Genomic DNA, 18,537 nt, shown 5'->3' on the forward strand with positions numbered 1-18,537 from the left:
GACATTTTAATCATGCTCCAGTAACTCACCCGTCCTCATGGTATTAAAGGTGGACATCGGAGCGTGCAACACAGCATGTAACATCTTTCTGTGGAGCACCTTGGACACGGTTATCAGGCTGTGCACCAGCGGCAAACCTCTGAAGATACCAAGGGCTAGCAACGAATCGGCCACTCCGACATAAATATAAAATATGTAATAAGAGCTAGTTGTGGTTACAATTACGGGCGGCTTGGAAGAATTCCCATTGGTTGTCATATTTTCCTCAGACGCATCCCTGAGAACAACATGAACATAATTAAAATGACAGTTTTGGATTATTTCCTTATAATTACAAAGTCATGTAGGATGAGGAAAGAAATAAGCCCAACATGGCTGCTTAGCCTGATAAAAAAAAAAAGTAAAATTTTCTCCAAAAAAGTAAAAATAGGAATACATCATTTTAAAAAATCAGTAAGTTTCTTTAAATGTAAAAAACATTTAAAAATTGAGAAGTGAAAACTTGGTGACAGTTGTTCTTGAAATGGAAGATTGGGGTGGAATGTTAGATATAATTTACGGAAAACAGGAAGAGACGAGAGTAAGGGGTCACACACAGCCATGGTGAATTGTAACATTGTTTAGCTGAGGGATTGAGAACATTGGGTGGAGGAGGCTGGAGATTGTCCACCTGGGGACATTTCAGATATTAACTAGCTGAGGACAAATGGGGTATTTCTAAGAAGTTTGTGAACATTGAATTGCTGGATAAATAGTTTAATTGGGATAATAAACAGGTCCTATGTTAGAACCTTAGTTCCCCTGAGTTTTGCTTTGAGCTCCAGAACCAGGTGTTTCTAGAGCATAGCAATGCACAGGGTAAGTATTATAGCCCTGAATATTCTGCTTTATCAGAAAGCATCCAGACCTTTTTTTTTTTTTTTTTTTTTAAAGATATCTACATAATGTGATAAAACAACTTCTGTAGGCAGAAAATATTGTCAGAGTCCTTTGCTCTACTGGAAATATGACATTAAAATAATTAATAATACACTTACGAACTAATAAGCCATAGCCCAACCAGTGAAACGCCAACCTGCAAAGCAATACAAAGTATAATTTAACATTCATGTTCTGATTATCTTTTATTTCAGATTAGAGAAACATGAGACGACAAAACCTATTAATTATTATTATTCTGAGTGATAAGCAAGGTTCCATGAAAATTAACCATCAAAATACTACTGATGTCATCTGTTAAAAATTACCAGATAACCCAACATATACTGACTTCAGTCCAGTCAGTAGAAAAATAGCAGAAACTTCACTCACCTCAGCAACAAAAATCACTAGACATAAGATGAGAACAAAAATGAAATTCTTGTGAGCTGTAATGAATCTGAGATAGGTGCTCCACGTGGTGGTTGGGGTTGAACTGTCTGTATCATCTAAGAAACACTCCTGCAAACAGAAAATAACAGGCAATTAGGCATTAATAATATTATACCTGTCCTCTGTTAAATTCTATTTACTATACCTTAAAGGGACACCAAAACAACTATAGTTTAATGAAGCAGTTCTGGTGTACAGATCATGCCTCTGCTGTCTCACTGCTCAATTCTCTGTCATTTAGGAGTTAAATCACTTTGTTTATACAGTCATAGTCACACCTCCTTTAATGTAACTTGCACATTCTTCCTAAGCTCTTCCTGTAAAGAGAGATCTAATGTTCAAATTAAACAGAAATTGCACACGCTGTTTAATTTATAATGTATTACATGCTGCTCCGTTAATAGCCTTGAAGATCCAACAGAAGCCTGCTGTGTGTGATTAAAGTTCAATTTACAGAGCAGGAGATAAAACATTGTAAAGCAAGTTAACATCTGATTAAAAAAGAAACCATGTTTTTTAACACAGACTGTCAGTCACAGCTAGGGGAGGTGTGACTAGGGCTGCATAAACAGAAACAAAAGTGTTATAACTCCTAAATAGCAGAGAACACTAGGGATCAATTATATGGTGTGCAATGAAAGTTAACCCTGCATAAAATACAAATTAGGTAATCTAGAGTGGTCATTATGTGACAAGGCAAAGACATTTGCTTAACCATTGAATTTACATGTTTATCCTTTAAGGACAAGGCACTATGGACTAGGCAAATCTGTGTATATTGTGAAATTCTTGTTATGGCATTTATCCTTAAGTAAATATACTGTGTTGAGCTTGATATACCAAGCTTCAGCCTTTCTAAATATTCTACCTTCAAATCTTCTTCATTGATATCTTCACTTATTTCCATGACGCTGTCTTGGGAAGAGCGTCTGCTGTAAATATCAATATCAGATGACAGCTTGGACTGGGGGGCCATTGACATTTTCCGAATAGATGTGCTTCCTCTTGTGTAGAAACTCTGTCCTTGAGAAGCGGAGTTGCCAGTCATGAGGTTCAGGACTGACTGTCTTCTTCTCCCTTGAAAATTGGGACCTGTGTGCAAGATATTGCTTCTGGGCAGTATAGCCTCTCCTTGCTCAGAGTCCGGTACTAGTGACAATTTTCTTTCTCCTGGTTCTACTGCAGACTCTTCTTCGATACCCCCCATTTGTGGTTGAGCTTTCTGCATGATGGAAAATTTTCTGCTTGATTTTCGGGGATTGATTATGGAGTTTTTTCTCTTTTCAATAAACTCAGCAGTTTGTTTAAAAGACTTCTTTCGGATGTCATTTTTAACAGCTGTTGGGTCACTGTCTATTGAGCATCTTCTGAGGGTTTCAGTTAATATTGAGTTTCGCCTCTCTGCACTAAAGTGGTCAAACGCATCAAATCCCATCAACTGCGAACTAAACTCTGCCCGTTGATCTTGAAGTTCAGCAAATGTTCCGTAAAAGTAACAAGTTCCTTCGTGCAATATGAGAATTTTATCAGCTTTCTTAAGCTGTTCTAGTTTTGAGGTGACAAGGATTCTAGTTTTATTGGCCATTAGCTTGCAAATACAGCTGGAAAATAAACAATACACGTGTTACATTTTCATACTTTATACTTGAAAACAAATTTGAACATTGCCATTAATCAGACAAAAATGCAGAACTTTATATTGTCCAAAAAATGTCATATGGTCTGTGCTTTAAAGTCACATCATTAAGATGAAGTTGTTTGGTTGCCCACAGTGTCACTTTAGCTAGTTGGCATGCTCCACTGCTATACTTGCTCTAACTCATTACAAATATAAAGTGTATATTTGCTTTTGATAAACACAGGAACTTCACCAAAGATTAGATAAAACAATCATAACTCTTTTCAGGTTTCTGTTTGTATATGTGTGCAGTGCCAGAACTACCTCTACGCCGGGGTCCGCACGCTGTGGTGGACCATTAGGGGCCCCATGCATTTAGGGCCACTTAATGGTTATTTCAAAACAGGGGCCAGGTCTGTAGTATTCTCAGCCAAAGCACTGTTGGGAGGAAGTAAGTGCCTGTCACTTGCTCCTAGATACATATAGAGAGTCCACGCAGGTAGGAGAAGAGAGGAGGAGACAGAAAGCCAGCTCCAGCCAGTCCCACACTCATACCAAGCTCAGCCAACAGCAGGACCCCAGCCAAGCCACCCTCCTGCAGATAAAATGTATGTTAAAAGGAGCTGTTAAAAATATAAAAGTATGACATGTGTGTGTGAATGTGTATGTGACTGTGTATATTTGTGTCAGACACCAATACGACACACAAATGTACATCTACATTTAAAAGCCAAAGCTGCAATCAAACACATCAATGCATTGAAATGTAAACATTACAAATACAACCATTTATTAAGACGCCAAAAATATATACAAACAGCCCTTCATTCAAACATCAACACTGCTCACAAAAGTACAGCTGCATTTAAAGGGACACTATAGTCACCCAGACCACTTCAGCTCAATGAAGTGGTCTGGGTGCAATGTCCCTCAGGTTTTAACCCTTCAGATGCAAACATGACAGTGTCAGAAAAACTGCTATGTTTACATTTGGGGTTAAGCCAGCCTCTAGTGGCTGTCTTCCGGACAGCCACTAGAGGCGCATCTGCCACGCTTGAGGCATATTCTGCCTCCATCGCGCAGAGCGTCCATAGGAAAGCATTGAGAAATGCTTTCCTATGGACACTTTGAGTGCGCGCGCGGCACTTGCTGAGCATTCGGCTCTGCTGACGTCAGCAGAGGGAGCTGACGTCGGCGGGGGAGGAGAGGTCACCAGTGCCGAGGGAGCCCGGCACTGGAATAAGTTAAGTGGTTGAAGGGGTTTTAACCACTTCAGCACCACGGGAGGGGGACCCTTAGGGTGAGGGCACCCTCAGGGCACTACAGTGTCAGGAAAACCGCTATGTTTTTCTGAAACTATAGTGGTCCTTTAAAAGCTAATACTATATACACCTGTGCATTCAAACACAAACATTACATAGAAGTGCACCACTGCATTCCAAAGGCAATGGTACAACCCTTCACGCACACACATATACTCCATACAAAAATGTGATTACATTCAAACGCACAAGCACTGCTCACAAATACAATCCTGCAAGGGTGTGAAATTAGTAGATCCCTGGCTGGCAAAGCATAGAGGGGGTCCAAAAAAAAAAAAAAAAATAATGTCTTGCACCAGGGCCTTCTCTATATAGAAACATAGAATGTGACGGCAGATAAGAACCATTCGGCCCATATAGTCTGCCCAATTTTCAAAATAATTGTAATTAGTCCCTGGCCTTATCTTAAGTCTAGGATAGCCTTATGCCTATCCCATGCATGCTTAAACTTAAATATCAGTTCCGCCACTGATCTGTACACAAAGTTATAGAGTGATCCTTCAAAGTGAGGGTATTAGGATCCCGCACATGTACAGCGCTACGGAGTTTGCTGGCGCTATATAAATAATGCAATAATAATAAAATAATAATATGTATAAATCCTGTGCATTTATCAATGAGCTTAGTCACTAAACACTGCAGTGAATTTAAAACGGCACAATCTAGCATTCCCAGTAGACTCCTGATAATAAGTTAAATCTTTTTAAAGCAGTTTTACTTCTTATAATGGAGTTAAACCAGCCAAATAATGCAGTGATGTCCAATATGAACCAGAGAGCTTGTTTTATTGTTTAATTTAATATGGTCCTGTCTTAAAGGGACACTCCACTGCCCAAATACAAAAAATAAAAAATAAAACAATATTTAGTATCTATACCCTCAATGAAAACATGCATGCATTCAATAATAAATCGTACATTTTTTTTCATTAGAGTATATTTAAAAACAGCTTGCAAAAGCTGTGGATCTCTTGTTTGCAGCCGTTCTAAGCCAGCCCAGACTTTATGTGGCTGTCCAAACACAGGCTCACAATGCAGCTCAAGAGAAGTGAGTGCAAGGTAGCTTCTCCGAGCAATTTCTGCATCTTGAGTTTAGCTCCACTGAGCTAACCAAACCAGGAAGTGCCAAGACCAGATGTTTGACTGACAGCGAGGTGGGTGTAACAAGAGGATGTAAAAATGAAAAAAATAAGATATACCTATTAATATAATGTATTGTAATGTATTGTAATAAATATAATAAAATGTAAATTGTGTATCACAGAGTATATAAAATGTTACCATGTGAATACTTTAAAAACAAAATTGCTTCTAGAAAAATAGGCCATGCAGATTGCCACAAACATGTAATGTATGCAACAAAACCTTCATAGCTAGACATTAATATTAGAAAGTAAATGATTGATTTTTATCTTTTGAGTAAGCAATACTACCTGAATCAACATCAAAGCAAAATCATTAAACCTGTTACAAATGTTCAGACAACAGGGCTTACTAAGGAAAATAGCTACTTAATCAGTTTAATTATTAATATTAGTTAATACATTCTCAATTAGATTAAAGTAATAATGCAATCAACACTTTGCACAGTTACAGTTTATGTGGGAAATGCTGACAACGCCACTAATTGCATTATAATCGGATTATATTGAGTGGAGTAGCACTTATTATTATTATTATTATTATCACCATTTATATAGCGCCAACAGATTCCATAGCGTCTTATAATATTATTAGAGGGGGGATTTAACTATAAATAGGACAATTACAAGAATACTTACAGGAACGATAGGTTGAAGAGGACCCTGCTCAAATGAGCTTACAGTCTATACGAGGTGGGGTGTAAAACACATTAGGACAGGAGATAGCAATCAAATAAGGTGGGAGTGAAGCAGAGCTAGAGGAGAGAGTAGAGTGCTGCCCTTTAGGAGAGAGCAAGAGACAGGTGTGTGAGGTAGAGGTTATTCTGGGAGAGAGTTTTCCTTGGTAGCATCTTGAGTAAGAAAGGGGGCGGATGCAGGCTATGTTTTTAAGATGGAATCTACAGGATTTGGCAACATACTGGATGTGAGGATGGAAAGGTAAGGCCAGAATCAAGTATGACGCCAAGACAATGCACTTGCAAGGATGGACGTATGTGGCTACCACTAATTTGAAGGGAGAGCGAAAGAGGAGGATCAGTATTAGGAGGAGGAAAGACAAGGATCTCAGTTTTAGAGAGATTGAGTTTCAGAAAGCGGGAGGACATCCAGTCAGAGATGGAAGAAAGGCAAGCAGTGACACGTTGCAGGATGGCAGTGGAGAGGTCCTGGGAGGAGAGATATATCTGGGTGTCATCAGCGTAAAGGTGGTAGTGGAATCCAAAAGAGGTAATAAGTTTGCCAAAAAGAGGCAGTGTAAAGAGAAAATAGAAGGGGACCAAAACAGGCCTTGGGGACTCCAACCAAGACAGGACGAGGGGAGGAGGTATAATTAGAAAAGGAGATGCTGCATGAGCGTTGGGAGAGATAAGATGAAAACCACGAGAGGACAGAGTCACAGAGACCGAGTGATTGAAGAGTTTCAAGAAGGAGAGCATGATCAATTGTGTCAAAGGCAGCAGAGATGTCAAGAAAAATTAGTATGGAGTAGTGGCCTTAGTCTTTAGTAACTTTGATAAGAGCAGTCTCGGTAGAGTGGAGAGGGCGGAAGCCAGATTGAAGATTTGGAATTGAGGAAGTGAGACATACGAAGCTTTGAGGAGAAAGGGAGCAGGGATATGGGACAATAGTTAGAGGGGGAGGATGGGTCAAGAGATGTTTCTTTCAGGATAGGTACTACAGTGGCATGTTTAAGGTCAGCAGGGACAATGCCAGAAGAGAGGGAGCAGGGGGGTGGCCACAGAAGGGCGAAGAAGAAAATTAAAGGTATCAAACAGACACCTGGGATTATGGGAGCTAAGCGTCATGGGAATTGTAGTCGTGTAATAGGTGGAGGGGAACTCTTAGTCTAAAAGGCAATTAGTTTTGTGGCAATTTGGATTTCTTGTGATACAGAATTATTGTATATTTGTGTAAGCCTGGTTATCAGAAGGGCATAATGTGCTTTATGTGTAAAGTTTAGTTTAATAGCTGAGTTGAGTTATAGAGACATTCTAAGCATCATAACAACCATTGCATATTTTAGAAAGATTGTACCAACTCAGCAGCAGCTGCGTGCCAAAAAGGGTCAATTCATTGCTCTCATTGCTCAGGATGAACATGCTATGCATGCTGCAGCTGTAGTGGTTATGGTGTTTGCAGGGTCCTTTTAACGCTTGTTCAAAGAATAAACATTTAATTAAGCATTCTCTTCCTTTTAACCCTGCAGCTGAACACATTGCTATCCTACATTGTATGGTTAACCTGCCAATATGACAGTCATTAGAGCTACTTCAGGTTTATTTTAGTCAGATGGTCTCCGGAGGCCATCGATTGGCGCAGCATGGGGTATTGCTGGATATGCACAATAGCCTCCCAAAGCTTTCCTTCAGTCTTCTTAATGATCTAAGTCTAAGAGGCTGAGCTACATGGAAGAGGTGCAGCGCGGGGCTAAAGGTAAATCTTTTTTTTTTACCCTGCCATCGCTTGGTCATCAAAACAGTGACCAGTAATACATATTTGTTGACTTTATTTAATAAATCTGCACTTAAAAATGAAACTTGCCGCTTCCAGGTTAAGGATCATGACAATTATAAAATAGCAGCAAATTATTTAACTATAAGTTGTACAACAATATGCGTTGTTCCCAAATTTAAGAACATCAATTAGTATCATGCTATGCAGTGTAATATTTAAAAAAAAAAAATTCTGTCCATTAGTCTGTCTGTCTATCTAACTATCTACCTGGCTGGCTGTGTATACGATACCCAAAATGTGTTGTGATTTTCAAGATTTACCTACAAATGTGTCAAACTCAAGAAATAAAACAGGAAGTTTATCAAACGCTATCAGCCCTTTGATGTGAACATCCCTTGACCATTCTGAGCACATACCTTTCAAATATTTCTTTTTCTGTAAACAAGTCGAGGTAACTAAATGGGGAGTCTAGAAGGTAGAGGTCAGCATCTTTGTATATTGCTCTAAACAGAAACAAGAAATTCAATGTTAACTAATGATAATAATTAGACACAATTATACAAATAAATAATCCATAAAAAAACATTGTTATCATTATATATTCTACAGTTATAACTAAATGTGACAAGCAAGATAGACGGCGCTGTCATCGGCACTGGGAGCTAGTGGCCGGGGTTGGGGGGTTAGATTTAATTACCTGAACCTGTCCCTTGGGGGTACCACCATCTTTGTCTGTCAGCTCCTCTTCAGCATTGGGTGCTTCAGCGCCAGGAGCTGACGTCACTGCTGTACATGTGCACGAGTACAGCATTGAAGGCTATGGAGGACCCTGGAAGGCAGTGACACAGCCAATTCCCGGAAGCCATCACTGGTGATGGCTGTCGGGATTGACTCTTAGATCTACGAAAGTCTAAGTCTAAGAAAGTCATGCGGAGGAAACAGAGAGAGACAAAATAGTCCCTACTTTGTCTCTGTATATCTCCTGAGTACATTGGGTTTTCAGTGAGATTCTAACAAAGTAAAAAATTAATAATTCACAAATATTCTATCTTTATGAAATACTTAGGGGGGGGGGGGAAGAGGTTGACAGTGCCGCGAACATTAACCCTAATTTTATTAACTTATTTCTACTTACTTATGATCAATGTCAGAAAAGTGTGGAGTTTGTAACAACAATATTTGAAAATGAGCCAAAATGGAGTCGCACACTTCCAGGATATTAATATAGCAGTGAGCATTTATAGGCATAATTTTATTTTTTAAACCACACATAGACATGCTTGTGAAACACAGGTGATAGCCTCAATGTAATATTAAATTCTGGGGAGCGACCAAACATAGAAATACAATGTGGAGAAAGCAAAAACAAAAAACATAAATAAAAAACTGAAAAAGTACCCCAAAATGTCTTATGGCAGCCATGTTGGCTTGCGTTAATAAAATGAATAAGACTAGAGAAGGCTATTATACCTGTCAGAGCATTTTATGGGTCAATTTACACATTGTCTACACAGAGTGCGTTTAGAGAATGACGACGTGAGTGTTGCCCTGGAAATCAGTAACAATAAGCAGTTCACTGTTACCTGGCTAGTGAAATCCTGGCACGCTGGCCTCCACTCAGTGTGATCCCTCCTTCTCCCAACACTGTATTATCTTTTTCTGGGAATTTGGAAATGTCCTGTGGGAAGAGTTGATAATTTGGTTTTCACTAAGAAACAGAGCGTAAACAGCTACAGACAAATCCTCAGCATTAGGATGGGTATAAATAAAGGTTATCAACATGATACACAATTATAAAGAGTGCCACAAACTGCCATAACCACTAGAGGGCACTAGAGTGCAGCTGTGACTCCGCACCTAATTCTCACTGAAAGAGATTTTAATCTGAGGTGGAGATCTGCGACTCTGTGGGTACAGATCTCACACTCTCAGCATCCCTTACCATAGTGTAAACGATGCAGTATGCCCCCACCTACTTAACGCACCTCAGGATGGAAAACACAAATGATAAAAAAAACAAGCAAAATCTAAGGTTAAAAGTTACATAACAAAAACAAAAATTTACAAAGGACGAATTGCAGACATCTGTAAAGCAGTCCCACCATTAAGGTACTATGAGCTATTAAATACTTTCCCCACGAATGCTTCAGGGATATAGGATGTTGTTTCGAATGTATTAAGTCAAAGGCACAATTTGAGAGTAGTTTATACGTAGATGTCAGAGATCTGAATGGGTGTTTTTTTTTAATTATAAGAGAAAACAAAAATCATGATACTTGCAAACTGTTAATAAAACCTTTCTGTAAATGTTTGTACCCTATCTCATCATAGTAAAAGAGTTAAATTACATTTAATGAATAAGTCTTGGGGAAGTGACAATTCAAGTTGGCAAAGTTGCTAATTACAGTTAGATATGATTCAAGCATTTTCCTGTTTAATTTTATCATTAAATACTTTATAACAGTAATAATGCCATTATAAGAGGATTGGTTGTAAAGGTTAATTGATAGAAGATAATGTTTGCAACATACCGCTACTTTTTTGCTGATTTTATCAAAATAAAAATTGATAGTAAGCATTAAATGCGTTACGACATTTTGACTGTTTTTTAAATCTAAATGTTTTCATTGATTTAATTGAGGCAATAAAATGCAATGCTATCCCATGCACATAGATGCATTCATTAAAGGGACACTCTAGGTATCATAAACATGCCATCTTATTAAAGTGGTTATGGGACTTGGAGACCCCTAACACCAGGTTACTGTTTTAGACACTTTAATCATGAATGGGGGTCTCCTGACTCCTGTAGCTGCGCCTTCTGCTGACTGAGTTGATGTCTCCGTATTAATCTGCAGCGACGGGCATTAGTGATAGGCTGAGAGCATCCTCTGAGAGTACCGAGTCTATCACTGTCACCCAATCCTGGTATGACCTGGTATAGCTAATATGGAGTGTAAGTCTACATTAGCCATGCATCGAGCAGGGGGTGGATATGATTCATTCCCAATATCCTTCATCAATTCTGCGCCATAGAAGATCTACTATTGAGACACAGGTTACAAAATATCCATTAGGGATTGCTACTTTTTAGCTTATTAATATTACAACGAACATCTATAACACAATGAATGGCAACATTAGCCATCAGCAGCTCCTGATTAATCTTAATTAACTCCCGGCTACCTGTACATGACAGATCAGGCAGGTATGCTTAATTACTAATTCTTCCAGGACTAACGCGAGAACTATTAACACGAATACATGGCTTCCTGAAATGTCACACGCACCTTTCACTAGGCCCCAAAATCTGAGTAACAACTCAAATTTGTGGCTCTGTTTCTTAACAGAATTACAAACGAATCAGTTATTTAAAGGGGATGCAGATTAATTAAACTGGAAATTAATTTTATCCTACGGGACCTATTTAACAGTTAATTATCAGCTTCAGGTGAACAACATGAGAATTCTTCCCTTTAAGCTTTCACCTAACGAGTAAATTAACATTACATAAACATTAATTATCACAAACATAGACATCTGCGTTTGAGGCCCCAATTGCTATTCATTATTTCACAAATTGTGTAATTAATAATGGCATTTGCGTCACAAACCTAGAAAGTGGCTTTGCTATTATCGCCTCATCAAAATGGTTAATAGAGGGAGATCGGTTATAGATTTGCAAAACCTTGAAATGGATTCAGGAGCTCAGGGACTCAATGTGATTCTCACGTAACTCAACATATTTCACAGTAACTTATCAGTAAGCATTTTTACAACTTCAATATCATGTGCCCACATTAATCACCATTTGTGAGTGTTAGAATGTGTCATTTAACTCTTTGGGAGGCCAGTCACATGCCTTTTCAGGGATGGGAGGATAATAATTTAAATCGAATGCCACCAGGTGCTTTTTTCTCAGACATAAACACAAGCCAATAACCTGCTATCCCACAGTGAGAAAAGGTCAGCCTGACATTTCATTGCACCAGAACAATAGTCAAATGAAACTGTATTTTCCACAATAAATGCTAAATGCTACCTTACCTGGAAATGGGCAAGTTGGAATATATAGTAGAAGCTGAAAAGCACAGGATGGTACTATGCTGTTGGGTCATGTAGGGTGTGCATGCATGATTGTATTTTATATTTGGCATGTTGCATATATTGTCCAATATCTCCTTTGCCCATTGTGGTTTATAGGGTCCTAGTTCACAGAACCCCAATATCTATATTTCTTATTGAGGGCAATGGAGCCCCCTATAACAGCAGAGAACTGACAGGGGAGATGTTATTTAAGACATCATTTTAAATAATTCTCCAACTACAACCTATTTTTTCAGTCTCAGCTAAACAGCCTTAGTAAAAACTTCCATGATCAATTGTTCGAAATTCCCAGTTTATTGAATAACCCTATAAGATTTGATGATCCTTTGCACATGGTTTTATCCAATATATACAACAATATCAGTACTATATGAAAGAGGAAGCCTTGTGGCCTTTATTGGCCAATCTGTGCCCATGTGAAATTATCCATCCGTCCATCCATTTATCCGGGATGAACGATATAGGATAGAGCATGATAGATGGACATTTGGTTCACTTTTTAAGTACTTTAAAAATACATTGACACCCTCAGTTTGGAGATCACAGCAGAACAAACTGTTATAGCAGGTGAAGTTCTAGCTATTACGGTACTTATTATATAACCCTTGTATCAATGGATTTTATATAATGTGGGTATAGAATTCAGCATTGTGTTCCTTGCACTGTAGGCTGGGAAATCGCCTCCACCAAAACATAACACCATTATCTAACGGCACCGAGCAAACTGGGCAAGTTTATAGAAAGATCGCCGCAACGATAATAACAATCTGTGGCCGCTACGACTTTGAACTCCAGGCAGTGTACACATAACGCCAAAGTTGCAAACTGTTTTATGGATGTAATTTAACTCTGATAAACATTGTAAATATTTGGCTTTGATTGTTTTATTTTGATATCATCTCACATTGAAAGCTTTTGTAAAGGGACGTTTTATTAGTTAATAGTAAGAAATATTGAGTATCGGCAAAGGAAAGCATTGCAGTTTCACTACTTGAATTAATATTTAGAGTGTAAGCTTATTTGGGCAGGGACCTCTTTACACACTGTTCCAATATGTCAGTCGTGTTTTGTTGGAATTTAATGTCTGTTTTGTTTACAGTGCTGAAGTGCATGTTGGCGCTATATAAATAATTTGAATATTACATAAATGTAAGTTATATTATATAATCTCTAGTTTGAGTTATGGTTTATTTGGCTCAGTGAAATTCCAATTCAGTCTTGGGTCAGTATTCCATAAAGAAATTATCTTTATTAATTATTGAAAAGTGAAAGATCGCTCTAATGGAGTCCCAATTGCTGGCTGTCCCCATGAATGATCACTTGCCCACTGTACCCTGTGGCTGTCACAAAGGGGCTGAGCTCAAACAGGCTTGGTACAGAGACTGATCCTTTAATTGCTCTTTTCCAGAAACTCAGTATTTGAAAATATAGTATAGTATATCCCACATTACAAACAAGAACGATTTTATTATAAATAAATAAGCAAAAAATGTGGACATCGGCTCATACGATATGTGCATCAAGACATCACGTTCTTTACACAATTTTATCTAATCGGAAACTGGGTATTCCACTTGAAGAATGTACTGTTAATGCCAGATTTCCTCCCAAGTATATTTTGAACTTTTCGAGAAATATTAACCTCACCAATGCCAAGAAATTAGGAGATATTCTATATTTCTTCTGAGATCTGGTCCCAGCAAAATAGGCCCGAGGTCGTGTTTCACATTATGAAATCTGTCTGGCTTTCCGACTAACAGTGAGAAGTATTCCACATATGATTGGCTCTGGGTGCGTCTTAGAAGTACTCCACATATTACCGGGTCTGAGTGGGCCAACCAAGATGGCTGTTAGTTAGCATGGTGTGCAGGCATGCCAGGCTGACCCCCACTTTATGGGTGCCACCCTTCACATGCATGCCTGTTCATCATTGAAACTCACTTTCTGGGCACCCACTTCGATTTAACCTCTGGTCCAAAGTCAAGAAGACCTAAACCTGGGTTGTGTGACCTATGGCTCCAGCCATTTGGACTGATTTGCATGATTAGTTCCAACATGGAGGGGAATTAATATGTCTTGCCAGCCTCAGAAGGAGTAAACACAAGAGAGGTCAGTGCACATGTGCCATTGGATTAAAGCACAGAGTAAGTCCCTAAACTCTGAAATTTAGCAATTACATTTTAAATAACAATCTTGACACTAAAATCTGGAAAAAATCTCCAACTCAGCTATGGTCTCAGTTTGGCTATTTTAACCTCAGTTTGGCAGTTCAGATTTAATTCACTAATATGAGAATTTCAGTGAATAATACTGTGTGGCCTACAGAGAATTATGGGCGCTGTAAACCATAAATGGCAGGGAGGCCTGAGTTTGACAGAACTGTGCTCACTGTCTCCTCCTCCATGTGAATTTAGTAGGACATATTAACGTTTCCCAACTCAGTCAGTTGACAGATGGTAAGGATTTTGTGGCAGGATACATTTCATTATCCAACTGCTAGCGGATATTTCTATTTGGAGTTCAGAATTTGAGCTACTGCACTATAAAAGTGAGACTTTCCAGTAAAAATATTTGCCATCCTCAGACAACCAGATATCAGTCTTAAAGGTAATGAGAATCTCCAGTACCAAACACTGGCTACAGTGCACTTATTGACCCATGTTTGTCACATGTAGCTGTATACTGTACACTTTGCATTCTCTGTGTTATCTTATAGAGCATCATACATTAGTCATGGTGACACAGGTAGAGTCATTAGAATAGATAGAGATGGAACAGGAACTTAAACCAGTTTCTATATTATTTATTGTGCTTATCCTAACAGGAAACAGAAGACAAAACAAATATACCGTAATTTGATATCAAAGGCTATAAAAATTGTGATTCATTTGAGACCGAATGCACAAGTCTATTGGAATTGCCATGCACACTTAAGGAAGTTCAAGCAAAACTGACACTTCCAACGATATTGTTCACTTATCCTCCATATTTGGCAAATAAGTTTATAAGGTATAGAAAACAAAATTAATGTAGAAAACCACATATCTACCCTAGCCTGATTTTGGCTCTCTGTGAATCATAAATGCTGCCTGTGGCGGAACCAGCCTCGCCACTGGGCATTGGAGAAGACTGATTGCCAGCCTTCTGCCCTGTGACTATGGCCCCATGTTGAAATGCTTGATTTTCCCCTGCAAAGACCCGAAAGCCGGGTCATTCTGTACTGGGCTATCTTGCATTACCGAAGTGAGATGTTGCAGGGCCCGAGATCTATTGGACTGGGAGAAGACCTCCGCCGTTTCACTGCCATGAAACATGGACGCAGAACGGAAAAACTGGGAAGCGGACCCAGACCTGACAGCCTACAGCTGGGAAAACGCGGCCGAGGTACCCCCTGCTTCACTACCAGCTGCAGAAGTAGGGGACCTCATAGACTGGTCCTGAAGAGACCCACAGATGGCAGGTGGAGATGGGACCGAGATCTCTCTACCGGCCCTACAGGGATGCTGGGCAGTCGGCCCAGATCCCCAGCGGCAGAGTACATTACAGGGAGGAGAGACCACCGGTTTCACTCCCCAGCGGCAGAGCGCATTATTGGAAGGGGAGACAGTCGGTCTCACTTCCCAACAGCAGTATGGGTTACTGGGAGAAGAGACAGTAGGTCTCTCTCCCCAGCGGCTGAGTATGTTATTGGAAGGGGAGATGGTTGGTCTCACTTCCCAACAGCAGCACGAGTTATTGGGAGAAGAGACAGTCGGTCTCTCTCCCCAACGGCAGAGTGTATTACAGGAAGGGGAGACAGTCAGTCCCCCTCTCCAGCATCGGAGAGAGTGTCAGGGAGAGGAGCCGGTTACCACCTCTCCCCAGCAGCAGGACTGTTTATCAAAAGGGGAGACAGTCGGTCTCCCCCTCCAGCAGCAGCACCGGGTCCAGGGAGAGGAGCTTACCACCCCCTCTTCACAGCTGGGCTCCAACGAGACTACTCCAGCTGAAGTGCTGGCACCAGGGCAGAGTACCGCTGGTCTCTGCCCACTCAGCAACCCACAGATCCGGAGTACCCTTACCCCACACAGCCGTGATGGAGCCCCTGGACAAAGACTGGCTGCACGTTTCCCCAGGTGCAGTAAATTTTCATTGTGGGTGGGCTGCACTACTGACTATGTTTTGTGGGTGGGTTGCTGGACTAACCAAGGCACTGACCAACAGGAGGCCTGATACCTTGTTAGTCTTTTTGGGAAAGGGGAGAAATGTGGCAAAACCAGCCTCGCCACTGGCCATTGGAGAATACTGATTACCAGCCTCCTGCCCTGTGACTAAGGCCCCATGTGGAAATGCTTGATTTTCCCCTGCAAAGACCCGAAAGCTGGGTCATTCTGTACTTTCCCTATGTGAGCAGTGTTACCCCAGATAGCTATGCCATGGAGCCCATTCATATAACGAAAGACTATATGAAAGACTTTGGCTCCATGGCAATTGAACTGTATGTATGTGGTCTGAGCACCATTCAGTCATAATGTGCGCTCAGATCTAAGCTATCTGGGGATATGTTGAATGTACCTGTTTTATGCAATAGCTGCACAGTTATATATTTTTATGTATTTTATTGTATTTTGCTACCATGTGGCTAATGGAGTTTTGCCTCTGTCGTTAGAGATAATTGAATTACTTCCAAATTATCTCCAGGATAGAAGACTCTGTGGAACTGGTTTTGGGCAGAAAAGACATGCTTCATTTGGTCAAATAGGACTTTCCCTTAACTTTTTAACCCCTGAACCGATTGTCCTGATTTTTGAGTATGTGTATATTTCAAGCATGCTGATTCTGAAAATTTATTTTGTTGTTTTATGTACATGACATGTATATTTTGGAAGTTATTAATATTTTGTAAAAACTGTATTTCTCTGCCTGTGATAATTATATTACCCATTGTGTTCAGTACTCATATTACAGGCAGAGGGGAGGATTTTGTGTGGGAGTGTCTGTGTGTATTGTACGGATTGATTGGTTGTATTCCAAAACCCTGTGGGCAGTACTATGTTTGTGGATTGTGAATAAAAGAGGATGTATAGAGGACAGTACAGTCAGTTCTGCTTGACCTCAAAACGAAGTGTCGTCTCGTTATTGGGGGAATTGAATTGTATGCTGATTTCCAGGAGTGTAAGCTGATTGTATGCTTTTCCTGTTCAGCTGTTTACAGCATTCATATGCTTAAGAGCATTCGTATGCTTCTCTGGTTCGGTGGTTGTGGTGTCTGCTGCAGTGCTTGGAGTCCTCAGGAAGCGCTAGGAGCAACCTTCAACGGAGGTACCCAGTCGGGGTGCCCGTCGATCCGTTACACTGCCCTTTTCTGCCATTTAACATAGTTAGTATATGAAAAGAAACAGAAACAATGCTCATTTGCATTGTATGCCCTGGCTGTGCCTAAAGACTCATGTCACTTCCTAAACCTTTCACATATTTTAAAAGAAAACGAAGTATCACATTAAAAATGCTAACACGAGATATAGGTGATTTCCAAGTGAACACTCCAAGCACTATAAACACCACATTAGGATGTAGTGATTATAGTGCAAAGAGTATCCTGGGCTGGTCTCCACCCCTGCCCTCCCCTCCCTCCCCCCCCGAATTCTAATTAATTAGCTAGTGGAGGTGGGATGCAGTGCCTAGCTGTAGTGGTTATGGTGTTTTTCAGTGTTACGTTACACTTTTACATGAAACTAGTCAGATCTGTATGTATCTTCTCAAATTAGATTGTTTTTCTTCTCTCTCTAATGGTCCTGAATCTGAGACAACTGTGTTACAAAATGTTTTAGTCTGTTTCTATTTCACGTATAATGAGGTTTTCAATTCATAATATTTATTAACTTTACAGGTGCTTATTTACTAAACAGCGTATTTTAAGCATAAAAGCGAAGGTGAAAACTGTACCGGACAAAATCTGAAATCCTCTTATTTCCACCAATTCACCCGTTAGTGAATTTGCTTGTTATTCTCCCTGCAATGTTGATGTTGAGACAATAGTCACAATTCCTGGCTTGCCGCTGCTGTCAGGGGGAGCTGTAGGAACAGAGCGTTTCAGAGCTTCTGCTCTAGACTGGTGTAGGACTCAGATTAACACCAATACTAACTAGCTGAAATATGAAACTGCTGTTTGTTTGGATATTGGCAGCAGCTCGGATTCACTCATTTACATCATAGATTCGTTTCCAAACCTGTCCCTGGGGAATATTTTAGTAAATAGTTTCTGGACTTGCTATAGACCAATATAAATGATTGATTAAAGAAAAAAATAATAATCATGCAGTCTACATTAGTGCCCTATATCTGCAATAAGTAAAACTCGAGATTCCCATGGCTGTTGGACTTATTCCCACATCTAATTACTTGATGCTGTGGGAATTAAGCTGCGGGATTGAAGCCAGAGGCATTTACTAGATTAAAGAATACCTGCTGGCATAACATCCTCCTTTCTTGGCTTGTATTTCTGTCTTTGCATGCTGAGTATGATAAGAGATTCAAATTATACT

The 18,537-nt window shown here is 39.8% G+C and overlaps 2 protein-coding genes across 2 annotated transcripts in view; both read right to left on the bottom strand.

The window, feature by feature from the left end:
* The window catches only part of CFTR (CF transmembrane conductance regulator), a 94,934-nt gene that overhangs the window by 27,455 nt on the left and 48,942 nt on the right, over nucleotides 1-18,537 (bottom strand). The window contains exons 12-17 of the mRNA XM_063446842.1: nucleotides 9,490-9,584; nucleotides 8,323-8,409; nucleotides 2,240-2,972; nucleotides 1,312-1,440; nucleotides 1,038-1,075; nucleotides 30-277 (exon numbers count right to left, since the gene is read on the bottom strand). Of these exons, the coding sequence (XP_063302912.1) occupies nucleotides 30-277; nucleotides 1,038-1,075; nucleotides 1,312-1,440; nucleotides 2,240-2,972; nucleotides 8,323-8,409; nucleotides 9,490-9,584 (1,330 nt within the window). The remainder of the gene's footprint in view (nucleotides 1-29; nucleotides 278-1,037; nucleotides 1,076-1,311; nucleotides 1,441-2,239; nucleotides 2,973-8,322; nucleotides 8,410-9,489; nucleotides 9,585-18,537) is intronic.
* The window catches only part of ST7 (suppression of tumorigenicity 7), a 366,953-nt gene continuing 352,769 nt past the window's right edge, over nucleotides 4,354-18,537 (bottom strand). The window contains exon 17 of the transcript XR_010090419.1: nucleotides 4,354-4,365. The gene's annotated coding sequence lies outside the window, so the exon portion shown is untranslated. The remainder of the gene's footprint in view (nucleotides 4,366-18,537) is intronic.

This window comes from Pelobates fuscus, chromosome 3, assembly GCF_036172605.1.
Source record: "Pelobates fuscus isolate aPelFus1 chromosome 3, aPelFus1.pri, whole genome shotgun sequence".
Lineage (NCBI taxonomy): Eukaryota > Metazoa > Chordata > Amphibia > Anura > Pelobatidae > Pelobates > Pelobates fuscus.